The 22435-nt window shown below is 45.5% G+C and overlaps 1 protein-coding gene across 1 annotated transcript in view; it reads left to right on the top strand.

Moving 5' to 3' along the window:
• Positions 1–22435, top strand: part of DNAH14 (dynein axonemal heavy chain 14) — a 447800-nt gene that overhangs the window by 309703 nt on the left and 115662 nt on the right. The window contains exons 50-53 of the mRNA XM_054972406.1: positions 1859–1945; positions 12648–12845; positions 14652–14813; positions 21314–21502. Coding sequence (XP_054828381.1) covers positions 1859–1945; positions 12648–12845; positions 14652–14813; positions 21314–21502 — 636 coding nt within the window. The remainder of the gene's footprint in view (positions 1–1858; positions 1946–12647; positions 12846–14651; positions 14814–21313; positions 21503–22435) is intronic.

The raw sequence follows: 22435 nt of genomic DNA, 5'->3' as shown, positions 1-22435 counted from the left end.
TACCTCCATGCTGTCCATCTCTTTAGCAGCAGGAAGTGGAGGCAGCAGCGAGGCTGCTGGGGCTGGTTTTCTAAAGAAGAGTAAGCTGCTTTGATTTAACTTGCTTTACTTTCATTCGTGGCTCTTGAGCGAGTGAGAGAGAGAGAGAGAGAGTGCTTGCAAGCAGGGCTGCTGGTCTAAAGAAGGGCAAACTGCTTTGGTTTAACTTGCTTTACTTTCATTTGTGGCTCCTGAATGAGTGAGAGAGAGAAAGAGAATGTTAATTAGTTGGGACAACTGTATGAGTTGTTTTTTCTTAACTAACACCTCAGTATTCAGGTTTAATTGCAGTGCTGGCACTTTGAAATAAATAAGTTGGTTTTGTGTTGCAGTTTGGGCACTCGGGCTCAAAAAGGTTCGCCATCACTGTCCTAGGGTGTGGCTACCCTTGTCTTCTTTGCTATGGGCAGGTTTGAGCTTGTATCCCCAAAGCTCTTAAAAGAAAACTTTGGACGTAAACAAGGAGACTTCCCCCACCTGTTGTTTTACTAAAATCCGCAAGTGATTTCCAAGAGGTGTTGGAAAGAGGGAGCCTCAGGTTGCCTGAGTCCACCATCAAACTACTGGAAGCTGAAGCAACCCATAAATCCAGTGTTCTGTCTAAAAAGGTCATCCTATGTGAGATTTCTGGGTGGTAGGTCACACTGCTGCTGCAGATCACCATAAATTACCAAAATGCCTTGTTAAATTTTAGTGTGCTTCAACCACCTTTTTGTGGTCAGGGGCTCTGTCCAGCAAAGCCATGGTACAATGTGCCTGGTAATGCCTCCCTCCTTCAGTCCTCACACATCCCTGCAGTTTGTGATTAAATCTGGCACTGAGACTGAAGTGCCAGCTGATGTACCCAGACTGAAAGAAAGGAGGTAAACTGCAGATGTGAAATGGAGCTGAAACTCCAAGTGGATGGGGCCATGAAAAGATGTCCTACTCTTGGTATGCTTTTTGGGTGCATAGCAATGGGTGGTGAGGCAGCTGGGAGGAAGAAGGCCCACAGTGATACATAATTCCTTTTCCTAGGAGTAGAATGACCTGACAAGACTTAGTTCACCCGTGAGCTCCATCTCTTTCCCTTATTGTCTTCTTGGCCAAAAATTTCTTCCTTTTTTATTACAAGCTGATAAACTGTGTGTAGAGGTCCCTAGAGCCAGACTTCTTCAAATAGGGGTATAGCAAACCAGAGTGAGGATCCACTCAGCCCAGCCTGTAGCACTTTAGCCAGGCATAAGACAAGCAGTCCACTCTCCCAGGAACACCTGACTCTCACTCCTGACTCTCATTTGTATGCCAGGTGCAAGAGAAGAAGCATGCTTCTTGGTGCTAGCCAACATTTTAGTAATTGTTTAAATAACATTCTTAATAAACAGGGTTTTTTCTGTCTCTCTTCAACCATACCATTACATACCTTGAATATACGTTTAAAATCACTACCTGGGTAGATTTAGGGTTGGATCCAGACTGAATTTTCCAGTGGCATAATGGAAATTTCTTGCCTTCCCCCTCCCAATGCAACCCACTGATTTCTGTGAAGTGCTATTCCTGGGGTATCAGGGACACGGAGGAATGTTATGAGGGAGCGGGGTTCTACAGCAGGAAGGTGTATTCAGATGAAATTGTCAATTTAGTTTGGATCCAACCTGATATCTCTTATCGCCCTGGGAGCATGTGTGCACTTTGCACGTGCACGTGTGGTACCAGGGGCACCACCTCCTGCCAAGCTAATTTCAAGATCAATTTGCAAGCTATAGTATTTCTATCCATTTACCATGTTTTTTTAGCATTGGAAGATAGTATTTGAAATTTTTACACCTTATTTCTTTAGAGTACTTCCATAGTGCTTTTTAAAGAAGTCATACAGCATATAACACGGGCTGCTAGAATTTTTCGACAAGGTGGTCACATGACAATGGTAAGGAAACATGCTTGTTACATTTTTACTCACAGATTATAATGTGTTACATCCAAATGGAGGTTATTTAAGTTCAAAATCAACATTTGTTTTAAATCAAGATATTTCCTCAAGGTATTTCCATTTGGTTTCATAAAACAAAGATTTAAGTTACTTGCGCTCAAGGAGGAAGTAAGTTCACTGACAGCTCCAAACTTTCCATTTTCACCAGTTTTGTGATGGGCCAGTTTCCCAAATAGGTTTCTGTGCAGGAGCAAGTTGTGGGGGGAGGGAGAAAATGGCTGAGGGTCCAGTCTGGGAGAGCAACAAGAAGTAGATCCAGGGATGAAAGCATCCAGTGGAGCCAATTACATGAACTGAGAAAGCAGGTTTGAAAGGATAACTGGTTACAAATTTGGGGAGGCTCAGAAGCTGGGTTTCTTTGCATCTAAGCTCAGTGTTTGTCAATGAGTGGACACCATGAGTGGCCCAAATCAGAGTGGGAAATTAGGATCCAATTTTATTGGAATCCCACAAGGGACTGGAACTTGCATGTTTACATTAGTGTCCAAACAGAGGAAAGATCTCTGCCTTGCTAGATGAGAAGGTTATGCATTGCCTTTACGGCAAACAGGCACTTAAGAAGTCCTTTATTGCATTGGGCTAGGAGCTGGGAGTCTCTGAGATGGTCAGAGGTTTTTAGTTATTGTCCTGCAAAAGATATGTGATGAAGTTATTCCAGATCTGGAGGGGCTCTGGGACTCTGAATGAGGCTTAATTGGCATGGCAGTTGGGCTGCTCCCATCAAGGAATGCCTGGAGACACTTGCCACTTTTCTCAGGGACCCTGATTTAGAGATCAAATTTATATTTTTAATTCAAGACCCTGGCACTGTACAGACAGGAGTTCAGGGGAACATGGGGTTGAAGGTCTGGTGGGGAGGGGAATCATCATTCAGCAGATATTCTGCCATTGATAACTCTAGTCAATACTCTGATCTCTTAATCTCATATTATCTGAATGTATATATGGTTTAAGGCTTAGAAAACAAAATTTCTATGATCTGCCAGATCAGGAAAAAAACCTCCTTAATGATGATGATATCTAATCTAAATCACTATCTTGTTGAAAGAAATCAATCAAAACATATTCAAAACAAAATTGTATTGTTATTCCATACATTTCAATCTAATCCTTCTTGCCGCTAATGCATACAAAACAACTCTATTAGTAATATAAAGGTCCTCATCAGCTAAAAAATTACTTTTCCTATATCTGAAACCCCTTCCCACAAAATATTAGAAATAAATTTGGTTCTGGGATCCAAAAGGAGACGACATCTCAGGATATAATGAATCAAATTGTCTCCTTCTCCCATACCACACAAACAAATTGCTAAATTGCCTGTGTTAGAGTTTCCTAGAATACCAGTTTGTAATCGTGCTACTTTGAAGAGGAGTGGCTATATAGAAATAGAAGTTGATAGCCACAGTACACAGAGAAGATGGCGTTGTGGCACTAGCCCTGTTCATTTATAGATTCAGTATATCTTGCTTTAAGAGTGTCATTCTTTGTTGCCTACTGTATTATCTTTAAAGGCTGTTTCATACACAGCTGTTAACAAACGACTTTAACATACCTAAACATGTTGAGATTAAGCATGTGTATAGTACCCATGGAGCTATTCTCAATACGTATATAGCCTCAATGAGTGAAAGGGGGCAACTTTGCGAGGGGGAAAAATTTTCTTACATGGATATCACTTCTGGATAGGAAAAGGATGATCCGGGAAAATACAGGCCGGTCAGTTTGACTTCTGTTGCTGAGCAGATATTAGAGCAGATTTTAAAGGGATCGATCTGTAAGCATCTGAAGGACTGCTTAGTGATCCAGTGAAGTCAACATGGTTTTGTCCCCAACAGATCTTGTCAAACCAACCTGGTTTCCTTCTTTGATTGAGTGATGAGCTTACTGGATTGTGCGAACTCTGTCGATGTGATTTACCTGGATTTCAGTAAAGCTTTTGATAAGGTTCTCCATGACATTCTAATGGGTAAACTGGAAGACTGCGGACTGGACTATAGGACAGTTCGGTGAATCAGGAACTGGTTAGAGGACCGCACCCAAAGAGTGGTGGTCAGTGGCATTTCATCAGATTGGAGGGAGGTGTCCAGTGGGGTGCCGCAGGGCTCTGTTTTGGGCCCAGTACTTTTCAATATTTTTGTCAATGATCTGGATGAAGGGGTAAATGGGCTACTTATTTGCTGATGATACCAAATTGGGAGGAGTGGCAAACACCCAAGAAGATAGAGTTAAAATTCAACAAGACCTGAATACTCTGGAGAAGTGGGCAGTTGTGAACAGGATACAGTTCAACATAGATAAGTGCACAGTAGTACATCTGGGTCACAAAAATGTGAAGCACAAATACTGGATGGGGGATACACTTCTGGGTAGTAGTGTATGTGAAAGAGATAGTGGGGTAAGAGTGGACTGTAAATATGAGCAGTCAGTGTGATGCGGTGGCAAAAAAGGCAAACTCAGTCTTGGGTTGTATCAAAAGGGCCATTTCATCGAAATCATAGGAGGTCAAAGTCCCTCTCTATACTGCCCTGGTCAGACCACACCTGGAGTACTGTGTACAGTTCTGGAGGCCCCATTTCAAAAAGGATGTGGACAAAATCAAGAGGGTGCAGAAGAGAGTGATGATGATCAGGGGTCTGGAGACTGACTCTTAGTTTAGAGGAGATTGAGGGGGGACATGATTGCTCTCTTTAAATATTTGAAAGGCTGTCATTTGGAGGAGGGCAAGGAGCTGTTCCAGTTGGCAGCAGAGGATAGGGCCCAAAGCAATGGGCTTAAATTACATGCAGAAAAGTACCAGTTGGATATTAGGAAAACTTTTTCATGGTCAGAGTAGTTCAAAGGTGGAATCAGCTGCCTAGGGAGGTAGTGAGTTCCCCTTCACTGGCAGTTTTCAAGAAGAGGCTGGATGAATATTTGTCAAGCATGCTTTAGGCTCATCCTGCATTGGGCAGGGGGTTGGACTAGAAGGTCTGTATGGCCCCTTCCAACTCTGTGATTCTGTGAAGTGTTCTGTGAAGTGGCAGGAACACTTAAAAAGTGGCCCGTATGTACCACAGAGGGCATAGCTTCAAATCTTAAGCTGGTAAAGGCTATCCTTAATTTCATTGTTGTTAAGGTCCTAAGGTATGGTGACATAGTATGATCTTTTTTAAAAAAATTGAAAAAAGGGGCCACTTTAGATTGAACAATTGCATGTCTATCTATATTCCTGTCCATTTTAAAGACCCAGTCCCTCAACTCATGACCTGATTTATTAGTTCTGATCAGGTCATTTGGGATTATGTACTTGGACTGTATAAAACCCAAATATTCCTTATAGGTATTAACATAATTCAAAAGAGAACAGAAACTTTGGCCTCCTAACGAATCCTGAGGACACTCTAAATTTTTCTTCCAATAAGATAGAACTCTAAAATTTGCCCTAGCTTTTAGAGATGGAATATCAAGCTCAGCCTTCATTAATGCAACAGGAGAACCCTTTGGCAACACAAGGATCCATCTCATAAAGTAATTTTGAATTGTTCCCAGTAAATCCAGGATAGTCTCTTCCCAGGCCCATATTTCAATCCCATAAAACAAACTGGGAATCACCGTACTCTCAAACAGCTTGATAACAGGATCAACCATACCACCTCCCTTGGAAAAGAAAAAATTCACTATCGCCTCCCACAGTCTTCATAGAAGAAGACTTTAATTTATTAAATGAGGCCGCCATGAAAGAGTTTCTGAAAACGTTATCCCTAAGTATTTATATGTACTACACTGTTCGATCTGTACACCTAAAATTCTCCAAACTGACTTCCTAAGATGTTTCCTGAAAACTAGTACCTTGGACTTAGCATAATTCATACGGAGGCCTTCTTCTTCACCATACTGACCCACCCTATCCAATAGCCTTCTCAGGCCGATTTTGGTCACTGACAATAAAACCATGTCATCTACATATAACATTATTGGTACCTTAGTTTGGTCCATTGCCGGGCGCATAAATTCCATGCCTTCACAACTATAGACTATGTCTTTAATATACAAATTAAACAGGGTAGGAGCCAAAATACAACCTTGCTTTACCCCCTTCTGTACTGGTATATCATCGGTTAAGACACATTCCTTTCCAACTTTAACCTTAACAATAGTGTTACTATGCAGTTGACATCAAATAGACTAACCTGGGATCAATATTATCAGTTTCTTCCATAATCTGTCCCTGTCAAGAGAATCGAAAGCTGAGGCCAGGTCTATAAAGGCCACATATAGCACTTTCATTGGGCCCCTAATTGCATCCATAGCCAACGAATATAATGTTTGACAATGTTCAGTTGTAGAGTGTCTTTTTAAAAACCCTATCTGCAGGGGATGAATTAAGTTCTTCTCACTAACACAGTCCTTTAATTTATTTTTCAAATATATGCTATAAAGCAATGGACAATAAGCTAATCGGCCTAAAATTATGAGGGTCTTTCCTATCACCTTTCTTATAAATTGGAACCACAATACTTGTATTCCAACCTTTAGGGAGTCTACCCATATCATTAATCTGGCAAAAAAACTTTGTCAACAGAGGGACCCACCAATCAATATGTGTTTTAAAACATTCCGCTAAAATCAGATCCTCTCCTTTCGATTTACCTCTTGGCAAAGATTCCACCAAAGATCTCACTTCAGATTCTGACACAGGGAGCCATTTTGGTATGCTTGGTAATAGATCACATAGAATCATGTTCCCATACTCACAACTATACATCTTCAAAAAATATCTTTTCTACTTCAGAGAGGGTCTCAATGTTAAATCTTGTATCCATTGCAGCAAAATAACAAAACAAGCCAATCTGCATCTTTCATCCTGTCTTCTGCTCCAAAACTCCCAGTAAGTCTATAATGAAGTTATGATTTCATCAACAAATATCAGTATCCCTAACTTTTGCTCCAGACCAATGGATACTGTTGATGGAGTCAATGAAGCCTCAAAACAGAAATTTTGACCTCAATCCCTTTTAGAGCCCAAGCATCAGAGACAGAAACAGAAGCATGAGTCTTAAGACTGCAAAATCAAGATCCATCCCACTGATCACCATAATGATGCTGATAGTAGCCCTGGATATCATGAAACTACCAGCTCCAATTTTGAATATTTTGAGGGGTCTCGTTCCCATTTCTCACTGGCTCAGTGGAAGATCAGTCACTGGATATACAGCTCATTAGATCTCTCTACAAAAAGCAGAATAATGACTTCTTGCAGGATGCTCCTTGCAGGATGCATCTCAGGAGGAACTACCTATTGCTCAATCTATGACTCCACTTCAACCTAGGGAGAAATTCACATTACCACACTGGTACCAAGCCTTGTCACTCTGTTTGTTACTAAGATCATTGCCCTTTCAGTACCTCATCTATTAATCTAACCCTTGGGTATAGGGACCACTCAGGACTCTACCAACCATTATTATGCATAGTAACAAAAATCCAACTATTTAGTTTTTTGGCCTTTTTTGTTCCTGATTCTGGTCCAATTTTATATTGACTCTGTGATGACCTCATCAGTTTGCAAGCCTCACTAGGTTGTCGGTCCTGTCCTCTGGAAAAAAAGTAATATTTTTAAACAACGGCAGATCAAATGTTTATGCCACTGTGCCCTTCAGTAAAGGACTATCGCCAAGATAAAGCTCTAATAGTCACTCTGTCTATTGAAATAAAAGGCCTTCATGTAGTATTGGGTGTGGCTTGGGGGCCACAGAGAGTCCTCCTACTCCCCCCAATTCACCTGTGTGGGCTGTGGAGGAGGCCAAAGAGGTCTTTGCGCAGGGGGGAGAGAATCTCAACATTCGGAGGAGGGGTGGGCAGGTGATGGATCCCTGAAGGAATGGTATGTGTGTTATGAAAGATCCCTCCCGTCCCCATCCCAAACTCTTGGTGGTGTCCCTGCCTGCAGTTCACCCCTCACCCCATCATCCATGTCCAGCCCCGCAGTGCAGCCTGTAACCATTCGTCCTCCTTCCCCTGGGACAGTTAGCGGTCAATGTTTCAACGCCTCCGTATGGAGGCACTTTTGTGCCCTTCCTGATGACCCCCGTGTGGTGCGGTGCCATGCCAGTGATGTCCTGGTGCATAGGGGCAAAAACCCAAAGCACCTGTCTTCGACAGACCTGACTTGGCACCTGAAGAGGCACCACCCAAGCCTGTCTCCCTCCTCATCCAGTGAAACATCCATTGGGGGGAGAAAGGGGGCCACCAGCTCTTCTGAGTGGGGGTCAGTGGGAGGGTCACTTTGCCCTAAGGGTGATGCTGGTGAGAGCAGAGCGCTCTGGCAGGCCGCGCTAGCGGAGGTTGTCCCCTCATGGTCTGGGACAGTGCCGCTTAGAACCTCGAGGCTGATGGCTCAGGAGGTGGGCCTTCATGTCTTGGCAGAGACGATTGCCCTACATGGTTTGCCCCTATCCATCGTGGAGTGTGTGGGCTTCCACAGGCTACTAAAACATTTCACACCTTGGTTCTCCATGCCATCACCACGCACCCTTGCCCATCAAGTCCTGTGGGTATCTCGAATGAGGGCTGGCATGTTTGGGTCAGGTTTAGCCAGGTCCAGTCCCACTGCAAACAGGCTTCTGAGACCTTGATAGGTCTTCCTGGCACAGCCAGATCATCAAGACACCTCCTTTCTGCAAAGGCAGGAAAGTGGGTGATGCTGGAGGCATCCTCCTTTGAGGACCCATGGTGGCTGGGGGATCAAGCCCCCGGTCCGAATGACACGTCCTCTCCCTCCCACGCCGGGAATATCAGTGTGCTCCTCTTTGGCCTGGCGGTTGCGGGGGATTTTCCTACTTACCCCCCACATGACAGGTCCTCTCCCTCCCATCCTTTCCAGCAAGGCAGGAAGGTGGGTGATGCTGATGGCTGCCTCCTTTGGGTGCTTGCGCAGCAGCTTAGCAACTGTTTCACATAGAGTTTAGCCACACAGTGCCCCCATCCATCGCAAACGCTGAGGCCTCTGAGCAGGGGGGAATGGGTCACTCGACTCATGTCCTTCTCGCAAAGGCAGGAAAGTGGCTGATGTCAGCTGCTGCTGCTGCTGTCACGTTTCTGTTTCCCCCTCTCAGGAACCACTCTGACCCGTCCAAACAATGTCTCCTGTCCTGCCCATCCCCAACTTTCCACAAAGGCAGGATGGTGGATCAGGTCAGCCCCTGCTTCACGAGGGACTACCCTGCTACTGCTCCCTCCTTGGTTACACAGCTCGGTTGCGATCACGCAGCCAATTGTATTGTATAGGGATACAGTCGGTTGACAACGTGGCAGCTCCCCTGTCAACGGGACTGACAGGACCCCTTTCAGCTGGGTGGGAATCTGTCCTGCAACTCCTGTCCTTTCCGTCAAGGCAGGAAGGTGGGTACTGTCGGCTGCCACCATATTACTCCTCAGTGGGACCCTCGGGTGAGGACCCGCAGCTTCTTGGGGATCTTCCCCCTCCCCCTCCTCATGTCGGACCGAACAAGACAAGACAGATAGAAAGATGTATTGAAAAACAAAAACAAAACCATTGGAAAAAGATGGACACATAAGCCAACATATGGATGATGATAGAGAAAAGAATATAGAAAACAATATAGTTATAGAAAGAGAAAAAAAGACAGCTAGAGATGGAAAGAAATAATAAAGGACAGATATATACGTAGAAAGAGATAGATTCAGATAAATAGTGGCGGAATCACATAGGAAAAGACAGAGAGAGATAGAAAATTGCAAATAGACAGTGAGAGGGAGAAACAGAGAAACAGATAGAAAGGGGCACACAGATATCAACTGTTCTAGAAGTAGAAATAGAATGTGAATGCATCAAGGAGATATAGAATCGAACAGAACACACCATATCCATGGAGAAAAGGACTGAAAATCAAAAACAGAGAAAGAGACAAACAGTATAGAATGTATCAGTATAATGAAAAAGACACTAGAACGTATGCACAAACATTAGAGAATTAACGTTAACAATTAGAGAATGGTATATGGTTGGAGAACTGTATGTAGAGACAGATAGAGATTCCCGGCTCCTCCGCACCGGAAATACAAGCGTGCTCCTCTTTGGCTGGGAGGTTGGGGGGGGATCTTCCACTTACCCCCCACATGACAGGTTCCCTCCCATCCTTTCCGGCAAGGCAGGGAGGTGTGTACTGTTGGCTGCCGCCGCTGCACTGTTCCTCAGTGGTACCCTCGGGTGAGGACCTGTGGATGCTGGGGGATCTTCCCCCTCCCCCTCCTCATGATGACATGTCCTCTCCCACCCACTCGGGAATACCAATGCGCTCCTCTTTGGCCTGGAGGTTGGGGGGGGATCTTCCCACTTACCCCCCACATGACAGGTCCTCTCCCTCCCATCCTTTCTGGCAAGGCAAGTAGGTGTGTACTGTTGGCTGCTGCCGCAGCACTGTTCCTCAGTGGGACCCTCGGGTGAGGACCAGTGGATGCTGGGGGATCTTCCCCCTCCCCCTCCTCATGATGACATGTCCTCTCCCTCCCATCCTTTCTGGCAAGGCAGGAAGGTGGTTACTGTTGGCTGCTGTCAAAATTCTCCTTAGTGGGACCCCGAGGTGAGGACCTGCAGTTGCTGGGGGATCAGGCCCCTGTCCGAATGTCATGTCCTCTCCCACCGATGCCGGGAATACCAGTGCACTCCTTTTTGGCCTGGTGGGTGGGCACATGGGGGGTGCGGCCTGCGAGCGGCCAGACCCCCTGCCCCCTGAGGGGAGGCGGCTTGCCACTGCCTCCCTGTGCCCGCCAGGCCCTGTGGCTGCCGGTAGTACCCACATTCCTGCCCTCGCTGGGAATGCCAGTGCGCTCCTTTTTGGCCTGGCGAGCGGGCACATGGGGGGGTGCTGCCAGCAAGCCCCCCGCCCCCTGAGGGGAGGTGGCTCACCGCTTCCTCCCCATGCCCACCATACCCAGCTGCCGCCACCGGTACACACCTTCCTGCCCTCACTGGGAATACCATCGCGCTCCTTTTTTGGCCTGGTGGGCAGGCACATGGGGGGTGCTGCTGGTGAGCGGCCAGATCCCCCGCCTCCTGAGGGGAGGAGGCTTGCCACCACCTCCCCGAGCCCACCAGGCCCGGCGGCCACCGGCAATACCCACATTCCTGCCCTTGCTGGGAATACCAGCATGCTCCTTTTTGGCCTGATGGGTGGGCACATGGAGGGTACTGCCAGTGAGTGGCCAGATCCCCCGCCCCCTGAGGGGAGGCGGCTCACTGCCACCTCTCCATGCCTGCCAGGCCCGGCGGCTGCCGTCAGCACCCACCTTCTGTACACTGGCAACGTCAACTGGTGGCTCTAATTGTATCAAGTGGGAGTTTCCTGGGGGTCTTGGATTGGAGAGGGTGTAACTCCAAGATCCCTTTTGCAATCTTGTCCAAACTTGGGTGATGGCTGTAGGAGAGCCTGCAAAAGACTTCCCGGGAATATGGGCTCTCTAAGTGCCACGGGGGCCATTCTGTACCCAACGAACCACAAACCACAAACCGGTTCAGCAACGGAAAATGTTCGTTGCGGTTAACGATCTCAGGATCGTCATCGGCACCTGTGCTGGAATGCAGGCAGGGAATCCAACACAAGCTTCACTGAAGTCCAGAGTTCAACTAAGCCAAGTGGGGAACAAGCAGGGAGCATAGTCCAGGGAGCCAAATCCAAAAGGTCAGAGACAAAAGAGCAGAGAGAGAGCAGAGCTTGGTCGCGGTAGAACCAGGCGGGTCTTTGCACAGGTGCTTCTGCAATGAGAGAAGAGCGTCCTGGCTTAAGACCAATCACCTCCAAGGCAGTGCTGCATCCTGCTAGGACTCAAGGTCACCACGCCGCAGTTCGAGTGCCTGAAGCCTCGCACTCCATCTTCTTTCCCTGAGCAAAAAGACGCTGCCGCACCCTACGCTGCCTCTCAGGTTCAGGGGAGCTTGGTGGGGATGTTGCCCTGGTCTCAGCTGCTGGTGCAGGTAAGGGAACAGCTTCTGTCTCTGACTTTACCCTGGATTCCTCAGCCTGCTCTGGCAAGGGTTCCTGCTGATCCTCCATGTGGCTGACTCTGGAGGAGCTGGGAACACTCTCTCCTCCGTCATCCTCCATGAGGTCTTCATCCTCTGAGGAATCAGAGCCCACAACAGCACTGAACCATGAACCGCTGGTTTGTTAAATTTTTTTTGGTTTGTGCCCATGTCTAGTCATGACCTTGAATTGAGCATGGTAACTGATGGGAAGCCAATACAGTAACTGTAGAATGGGAGTGAAATGCATGCTCCATCTAGCTCCAGAGAGTAAACAAGCTGCATGGGTTGGATCCAGTTCAAAATTTCTGCTAGTATTAGAGCTCTTGCACAACCAGAAATACAAGAAAGTGACTGTGGTAACTGCTTGCACTAAGTCATACTTGTACTTTCACGGGTTTTTGCTTATGCAATCATTTGTGCAACCAATTTCTGGGCACTATAATATATAGGGTGGGAAACTCTAAGTATTGCATAAGATTTTACACAGCCTTAACTTTGCTGTTTGTATATATGCTTGCAGGGTTGCTGGATCCAAGCCTATAATTCATAAAAGTTAGATTTAGTCAATCCTACTTCATTGGTCTAAAGCAAGTCTAATTTTTTTTTCTGCAGGTTGGTCTGGATGGATCTGGGAGAGCAACTTGTGCATCCTTAGCCTGTTACTTATCCTCATGTAGTCTCTTTAAGTTATCTATTTCTCGTAATTACAATCATGTAAATTTTAGAGATGACCTTAAAAAAGTCTATAAGCAGGCAGGACTGGAAGGCAAAAGGACTGTTCTTCTCATCAATGACTCAGACATAATTCAAGTAAGCTAGTCAACTCTGTTTTAATCAAACTTTTTATCTACTATGATAATTACAGTACTAGTTAGAATTGCTATTCCCCCAAAATTAAAAGATCCAAATGGTTTGTAGAGTCTTTTAATGTAAAATTAGACTCTACATTTCCCAGCCCACCTTTGACCTGGATTAATTAACTTCCTTTTATCTTCTGATATTGGGTCCATTTAATTATGTTTGATATGCCAAAGCAGAGAGGCTCACTGGATGGTCCTGGACCAGTCATAATATTCCAGCTTGACCTACCTCTAGAGTTGCCAAACAAGTTTCAAGTGTGGGTCCCTTTAACAGAGGCTTAATGTGTAGAAGTAGGCAACTAAAAGTTTTACATGGCATGAAGGGATAGAACATCAGCTGGTAAGCCTCAGAGCCAAGCTACAAGTAACACATTACACATGGAGAGCACTTGATTGGTCCCGCAAGTTTACCTGGGAAGCATAGTTGGAGACTCCTTCCCCTCTCTGTTTTTCTTCTGGGGGCTTGGGGACGGGGGAAGGGCATGTTAGAACAGCAGCAGCAGCAGCAGATTCCTCTGCTGTCACTGTGGCTGGAGCTTTGCTGATGCAGCGGCTTTCTCTGGAGCAGCTCCCTGAGAGAGAGCAGCAGCTGCCCACCTCCGAATGGAGCTTGAAGCTGATAGGTGGCGAGCAGTGGCAGAAGGAGCTGCTGAGGCTGCCGCTGCTGCTACTCCACCATCCGTTCTTAAAAATAGAGGAAAGAAACAGAGAGGGGAAGGAGTCTCCAACTATGCTTCCCAGGTAAACTTGCATGGGCCCACCACATGAAATGCGTCACTTGTAGCTTTGCTTTCAGTTCAAGGGACAGGGGTTTAGGTTTTTTCTTCAGGCATTTAGCAATCCTACATACCTCGCAGGGCTCTTCTATGGACAACATGGAGAAGAACAGAGTCCTGAGTTCCTGAAAGGAAGGATGCATAAAAATGTACAGATAGATAGTTTCATCCTCCTGTAAATTCTGCTTAGCCTAGGGATCAAGCTTTGGATTTAGTGAGGTAGGATTTTTTTTTTTAACATTCATGGTAAATGTGAGCCACAGCTCTGCGTATGAGCTTCAACAATAAGTTTTAAAAACTAGGAAAAGGAAAAAGATCCATGACATGACAAACCATTGCTGCATGTGAGGAGATAACGTGCTGATTTTTGCTGCTTTAATTGGTACAGTGAGAGAGTATTTGGCATTTAAGATGATAATTTTAAGTCAGATAAAAAATAATCATAAATCCTTTTTAAAAAGTACATGTGAAAGGGGGGCACTTAGATAATACAGTCTTAAATGCTGTCAAGCTAGTCTCCATGACACTCATACAGCTTTCTCAATCTCATGTGAAGCGAAGAGGCAAAATAGTGTTTTCTCAGAAATAAAATATTGCAGATTGAGTGCTGCAACAAAGTGAACTGCAACTGAAACACTGCTTTGAGGAAAGGGCAGCAATTTACAACTGAGAAACAACCACACTGCATTGCAAAGTATTTGCCTCTGGGCCTTTTAACAGTACTCAGTTTTGCACTAAAGAGTCCAGATAGCCTTTTGTAGGAATCATTCTTTTGAATAGGAGCTCCTGTGGGTGGGGGGGGGGAGAATCGTTTAATTATTTAGCTCATATTATCTTTTGGATGGGAGAGTCAGTAACCACAATTAAAATTCTTTGGTTTAATTATGTTTACCTCTGAATTGGATTGTAGCCAAAGTGTTCATAGTTATTTGAAAAATGAATTAACTATGCAGATTACTAAGAAATATAATTTGTTTTAGGAGTCATTTTTAGAAGACTTGAGTTGTATTCTCGATTCAGGACAAGTGCCTCAATTATTTCAGAAAGAGGAGTTGGATAATATTATTGTAACGCTTACATCTGTAGCTGAAAAGGCTAACTACTCCAACACTGTAGAAGATATCTACTCATTTTTCTTGAAGGTAGAATTTTAATATACTTGAGAGAATTTTTAAACACATGTTCACTTTTATTTCAGGGATCAAAAATTTCTGAGCACTGTGGTTGATAATGAGTTGAATACAATGTTCATACTTAATTTTCTACATTGAAAGTTCTTTTATGTTGGATAGTTCTGCTGAAATGCAAGACACACAAATCTTGCATACTATCAGAACAGCTTGGGAATAATTTAATTATACTGACTGGTCATCTTACAAGGTTTCTGTAAAAATAATGTAAGGTCTTCTCTACAAGCTTTTCTTGGCAGTTGATCCCCAAGTATTGCAACTGGTTTGGGTACAGTTCTGCATGTCTGCCCTCCATCTGCATTTTTACAATTGTGGAGTCGGGTTTTTTTATTCCTTACATGCCTTATTAATCAGGATTTTCAAGGAAGGGTGATATTATCATCAGTGGCATCACAGCACACACACCTCTTTAGGTTTTGTGCAGGTTTATATCAATACAGCAAAATAATATTTTTTAAAAAATATGGGAAAGGAGCACATTCTTAGGGATAAAGAGAGGGGCGGGGCTCCATGATACATACAAGGTTGCCAAATAGCAGCTGGCTATTTGGAAGGGTGGATGCTAGGGATGCGCACTTTGGGTTTCTGATTCGGGGAAAATACCCGAATCCGACCCGATTTGCAAAGACTCGGGTTTTCCAAAGTGGCCCCAGTATGCCCAGACCGTTTTGGAAACCCCGAATCAAAGATTCCCAAAACTATTTGAATCGCTTCTGGAAGCTTCGGGGCAAAGGGATGAAAATGTCCCTCTCCATGCCGCTGTACAGCAGGAGGGAGAGGGACATTTAAACAAAGGATCAGCTGCTTGTCGGTGTTTCCGGCAAACAGCTGATCTTCAGCTCAAAGTCTCCCCCCCATCCCAACTGGGTAGAGGAGGAGGGGGGCTCTGAGCAGAAGCCTGTTACCGGCATGGCTTCCAAGCTGCGCCGGGAACGGACTTCAGCTCACGGTCTCCCCTCCATCCCAATCGGGTAGAGGAGGGGAAGGGGGCCCTGAGCAGAAGCCCGTTCCCAGCATGACTACCAAGCCACGCTGGGAACGGACTTCAGCTCACGGTCTCCCCTCCATCCTGACCCGGTGGAGGAGGAGGGTCCCTGAGCAGAAGCCCGTTCCCAGTGTGACTTCCAAGCCATGCTGGGAACGGACTTCAGCTCATGGTCTCCCCTCCTTCCCGACTGGGTAGAGGAGGAGGAGGATGGGGCTCTGAGCAGAAGTCCGTTCCCAGCACAGCTTCCAAGCTGCGCCAGGAACGGACTTCAGCTCACAGTCTCCCCTCCATCCCGACCAGGTAGAGTAGGGGAAGGGGGCCCTGAGCAGAAACCTGTTCCCAGTGCGACTTCTAAGCCATGCTGGGAACGGACTTCAGCTCACGGTCTCCCCTCCATCCTGACCTAGTAGAATACCCTGGGGGGTATTTCTTGTGCCTGTTTATATTTCTGTATCAATGTAAGGATTTTTTTAAAAGATCAAAACCAGAACTTCTTGTCTTCAGGTTGGGATGGGGAGTTGTCATGATTTGATGATGATGACAGTCCTATCATCTGAAAGAATCATTATGCATGAGAAAAAGAGCAATTCAAAATTGGCTTCTGGAAAAAATAGTCTTGAAAGTACTGGAAAAAACCTGGGGGGCAGGGGACAGAATGAAGCAAAAACCAAAGGCACAAAAGTACATGTGGAAATCAGGGGGTAAACCAAAGCAGTATGGAGCCAGAACTGACTGAAAAACCAGGTGCAGAAAAGCCCTAAGTGAAGTGCTTGCACTCTCTAAAGCATAGTATAAATGCTGACTGGTTGTTGCTACTGTCACATGGTCTTAGTTTCATAGAGTATCTCAAGTCAAATATCCATATTTAAAGTTCCACTCATACCTCTTGTTGTTACCACTAGGGATGTGCACCGGAAAAATGTTCAAGTTTCCTGCTTCAGGTTTTCCCGAAGCGGGAAAACAATCTGGAATGATGTATTGTCGAAGGCTTTCACGGCCGGAGAACGATAGTTGTTGTGGGTTTTCTGGGCTGTATTGCCGTGGTCTTGGCATTGTAGTTCCTGATGTTTCGCCAGCAGCTGTGGCTGGCATCTTCAGAGGTGTAGCACCAAAAGACAGAGATCTCTCAGTGTTTGATATATTGTCAATCTCAGAATGGCCTGAATCCCAAAGTGGCAAGCTGCTTCAGGATTCGGGTGTTTAAAAGCTTCAGTATCTTCCATAAAGATTTGGAGCACACTGAAGCTCAAAGCCACCCTTCTCATGCTGCTCACAAGCAGCAGGAGACAGTAGGCTTTCAAATGCCTCATGCCAGCTTCACCCAATGTGCATTGGGTGAAACTAGGCATTTGCAACTGACAGTGCCCCTTCTCTTATTGCTCGCTAGTGGCAGGAGAATGGGCACTTTGAAATACCCCACATCCGGGTTCACCCAATGTGCATTAGGTGAAGCTGGGTGTGGGGTGTTTGACAGTGCCCTTTCTCCTGCTGCTGGTGAGGAGCCCCTTCTCCTGACACTCACCAGCAGCAGGAGAAAGGGTGCTTTCAAATGCCGTGTGATGGCTTCACCTTATCTATTGGGTGAAGGCAGCATGGGGTGTTTGAAACTGAGAGTGCCCCTTCTCTTGCTGTTTTCAAACTTCCTGCCCCACCGCTTTTTTCCCTCATGGGAGGGAGAGGAGGGAACCCTCCTCTCCCTCCCATTGAGGGAAAAAAGCAGTGAGGCAGAAAGTTTGAAAGCAAGCAGCACTTTTCTTGCTGTTTGCAATGCCGAATTGTACACTCCTGTTTACCACCAATATTCAGGTGCAAACAGTGTTAAATGTGGAGTTGAGACACAGGACTAGGACAATGTAAATGGCAGAAACCAAGGAAATGCAAAAATAAGAAGTTTTTTCCTTCTGTGGCCTCCTTGGTATCCTTGATCTACACTGGCATATCAGATGGAAAAAGTGGTGTTTGTTTGAGTCACAGGTCATTCCTTTTTAATTGACATAAACATTATCTTGAAGACTTCTTTGACTAGTTTGAAACTATTTTAATGATTACCAAGACAAGAAATGGGCTTTTGATCTACTTCAATAGGATTAAAAGATGCTTCTGTAAATTCCCTCATAAGGGAGAAGGATGACCAATGTTACACCTTTTAAAACATGTAACTTAACTCTCAAGGTTGTTGTGAGGATAATATGGAGGCAAGGATAATGATGTAAGCTGCTTTGGGTTTCCGTTGTGGAGAAAGGTAATATATAAATGAAGTGAATTAAGAAATATAGATGAAGATGAGGAGCAGACAAAAGATAAGTTGTTTCAAGGTGGAAAGGGCATAGGGAAAAGTGAGCATATGGAGGCTGCCAGGCAGCACTGGATCTAGGGTTGCCGGCGCCTGGGGGTGCGCGCACTCCCCGTGCTGCATGCTGACATCACTTTGCTGATATCATCACGCAGGGTGGAACGGCGGAGGCAGCGTGCGGGGCTGGGAAGCCGCCCGTGCCATTCGCCTCCCTGCAGGCGAATGGTGCGAACGGCCTCACAGCCCCCTGCGCTGCTTTTGCCTGCACCGCAGGACAGGGGGCGGCCGGCTTGCCACGCACCCCCTGCCCTGCAGGGCAGGCAAAAGGCAGCACGGCCACCTGCGCCATTCGCGGCGGCCGGGCGACCCCAAAAAACCCCGCGCTGCCTTTTGCCTGCCCTGCAGGACAGGGGGTGCATGGCAAGCTGGCTACCCCCTGTCCTGCAAGGCAGGCGAAAGGCAGCGCGGGGGGCTGCGAAGCTGCCCGGGCTGCGAGTCTGCCCGCGCTGCTGTCTGAGCCCTCTGGCATCTGGCAGCTGCTCTCGGCACCTCCTCCCTGGTGTCGCCGGGGGCAGACTACCCCCCTGCCCCCCCTCAATCCGGCCCTGCTGCCAGGAGAAGGGAAAGAGGAAATAGTGTGAGTAAGGGGATACAGGGAAAAGTGAAATACCTCCCACAAGTCCTTTCAGGTTCCCCACCTTTCATCTGTGCTCAGGTCAACTGGCACTGGGCAATAGGGGAGAGGCTGCTGGCAGGAGGGAAAAATGAAGACAGAAGCAGGGCTGGCACCACCATTGAGGCGGTGAGGCGGGTGCTGTGGGCACTGGGGTGCCAGAAGGGGCGCCAGAGGGCGTGCCAGGGGCGGAGGCGCATGTCATGGAGCTGGTGTGCCTGCTGCTGCAGCTGGCAAGCCCTGCGCCTTTCCCACCACCATGGCCACATGCCCCCGGCCAGGCACAGCAGCTGCGGGCCAGGCATGGCAGGCGTCTGGGGCAGCGTGCGGAGTGCGGGCAGCCTCTGTGCGCCATCCCAGCCACCCACCGGCCAATGGAGCCGGCTTTGCTGTGTGATGACATCATCACACAGTGATGTCATCATGCAGTCCAGGCACACGCATGTGTGCACTGTGTGCGCACGCATGTGGGTGGCCATGGGTGCCAGAAACCCTGGCACCGGCGGTGGACAGAGGGGCATGTAACGGGACGGTTGCCCGTGTCTAAAACCAAGCTTCAACTTGCCAGGAGAAAGATGGATCTCTCTCCGGGGAAGCCGAAAGCAGTTAGTCTTTAGACCTGTCAGACAGATAAGTTCTTTGAACCAGCTGTTTATCAGTACATTTATTTATATAGGGTTCAATATTGCTTTGCAACTCCTTATCAAACACACAGACACCAATCTAGAGTTTATTTCACTTTATTGAAAATATACCCTAGTTTTTTAATGAAGCAAGTAATCAAAATATAAATGGCTATTAATATGAATCCTATAACAACAGAACATAGAAAGGCAATAAGAAATAAGTTCACTAACATTTCTTAATAAATCCTAAGTTTAACATTGCTCAAAGTTTCTATGAAATACATAGGTAGAAATAGGTTCTCACCTAGATTCTCCCAAGAGATCTCTTCCATCAGTACCCTGCTTATTCTTTCTGTTTGCAATTATATACCTAGTCATATGCAAATGTTTAGGGTCTATTCACATGATAGCACAAACAAATACTGGTTGGTTTGACACTTCACTGAATATTCATAATTTCATAGTACAGCCTTCCAATTAGTTAAAAAATTATGTCATAGTCTGATCTGCAAGAGAATACTATAAATCTCTGACAAGTGTCAAGAAAAAGTTAAGTTGGGCGATCACCATTGGTTGAATCTCTGATAGAGAAACATCAATCTCGGTAGAGTCCACTATTTTAATTAATTGTCAAAGGATGAAAGCACACCTGCTGAATTACCTTACACACAGAAAAAATACACTGAAAGTTCATGCAAAGTTTAAAAGTTCATCTAGAGAGTACAGAAGCTAGGCCTAGTATTGTTCAGTATTGATTATTGGCATATGATTTTCATCTATATTGGCATAACAGGCAGACAAAGGTGGGTGGGAAGGAGATAAAGAAGCAGGAAAAGTTAGAGATGCTATGGATGCAGGCAGGGAAGAGAAAGAGTATGTGATGGGGAAGGGGGAAATGAGAGGAGGCCTGCAAGTTGTTTCAGATCCCTTACTTGTTAAAATCTAAACATGATTTCATCAAGTATAAGTGCTTTGGAATTTATCAAATGTATATACTTTGGTATTACTGTTTAAACTTCAGTACTAAACAACTTACTCCAATGCATTCAGCATTTTTTACTATTCTATTAGAGTCGAGTGCTTTCCAGTGTCATATGCAGTTTAGTATGATGACTTTAAAAAATTATTTTTGCCAAATTTCAATGTATTAGATAGTTATCTTTTCATATTTATGACAATCACGTCTCTTAGCATTGTTCCTTCTCTTTAAACTTTTCAAAGTATAAAGGAGAAAGGTTTGGATCTTTTTGCTGTTTTCTCATGGGCTCCATTGTGCTATCACAGAATAGACATTAGGACTAACATAGTAATCATAACACTGTCTTCACCACTCGCAGAGTAGTTGATCTTAATTTTACATTCAAATAGCAGCATTTCAGAAATGTGGAGACTCAGAACATGTCATTTCCATGGTGTATGACATCCCTTCTTGGGACTCTGGAAAGCATAATGTCCCAATGTTCCAGGCACCAAATATTAATGGTGGCCTTGAAAAGAAATCTCCTGGTCCACTGTTTACAAGTATTTCCTTCAGGTAAGTTTGAGAGGAAGGAAAGAAGCAGCAAGGTAGACCTCAAGGGTTTGTGAGTGAAGTGTTTGCGAAGAAAAGTGATGGGATTTCAAAAATTTGAAATGGGGTTCGTAAAAAAAATTTCTCCAACCTTGGGAGAAAACAGCTCAAATTAAGTGACCCCAGTTCTAGGTCAAACTGAAGGGAGTTCACTCGTAAACTCCCTGTTTTCAAATTTCAATAGTTGCAGCCGGTGATTAACTTACAGTGACTGTATAAATATAACTCATCACTGCATGCATGTTTTGAAAATATGGAGTATGTTAGTGTACTATTCATCAAGGATTGAATCTTCATTTCAGAGAGTACACAGCAATCTTCATGTAGTTTTCATAACAAGTTCTGCAGGAGTGGCTTTCCGCCAACATTGCCGTGCATATCCTGCCATTGTCAATTGCTGTACAGTTGACTGGTATGAAAATTGGCCTGAAGAAGCCCTCTGCCATGTGGCAAAAAGCTATTTTACTCATGCTTACACACTTCAAAATGAGGTAATTTTTAGTACATTTTATTACATTATAATCTGTAATTAACTTTTTGTTAAATGTCTCACTAATGTGGTGTGTTGAATTTTCAGTAAGAATTTGGTGCAAGTTCAAACTTTCCATAAATTATAGTAACCTTCTTTGCATACATTTTAAACAGTTTAAAACAGCTTCACTGCAGTTGCAGAAGAAATTGTTCATTGATTTGAGTACAGTTTAATTATAAATCTGTGTGTTTAGTATTGCAGATGTAGTCTCTGAGTACCTCATTTCCCCTTTTAAAAACAAAGATGTTAAAACCGTGCTGTACTTCCTAAGACTTTTCGAGTGTAGATACAAGTTGTTGTAACCGTGACCCATTATTAGGACAAGTCACTAATTAAAATGTGCTGTTTTCCTCCTCAAAAAATTAAGTGTAGTTATATGTGTAACTTAGCATTGCCAGGTCCCTTCACCCTCTGGGTGGGAGGCCTGGCACTCACCTTTTCAGATGTTACGCACATGTTCCCAGGCTGCATGATGATGTCACTTCCAAGAAGTGAGATCATCGCTAAGGGCCTGTAATGCCCCTGGGAGCGCTCCCAAGCTCTGTAGCAGGCCGATTTTGGCCTGTTTGGGGGTGAATTGGGCCCATTTAGGGCCTAAGTTGGCCTGCTGTGAAGCACAAGAGTTCTCCATGGCCCTCCCTGCATCGCTCCCACATTCCGCAGTGGGCCAAATTGGGCCTGTTTGGGGCCCAAATCAGCTCACTGTGGAGTGTAGGTGTGTGCTGCACAGCCCAGGAGCACACTCCAGGAGGCACGTTCCCCTGCCTTTTCCCCCACTGGCCACGTAAGCAGGGGTGGGAGTGGAGGGTGGAAGTGGGAGTCCCCTGCCCCCAACAGGGGACTGACAACCACAGTGTAGCTATATTGGTTTTGTTTACTGAAAATATTTCTG

The sequence above is a fragment of the Eublepharis macularius genome, chromosome 1 (genome assembly GCF_028583425.1).
Source record: "Eublepharis macularius isolate TG4126 chromosome 1, MPM_Emac_v1.0, whole genome shotgun sequence".
Taxonomy (NCBI): Eukaryota; Metazoa; Chordata; class Lepidosauria; order Squamata; family Eublepharidae; genus Eublepharis; species Eublepharis macularius.
Note: the sequence above shows the minus strand (reverse complement) of the source record. Positions and strands in the feature narration are given on the sequence as shown.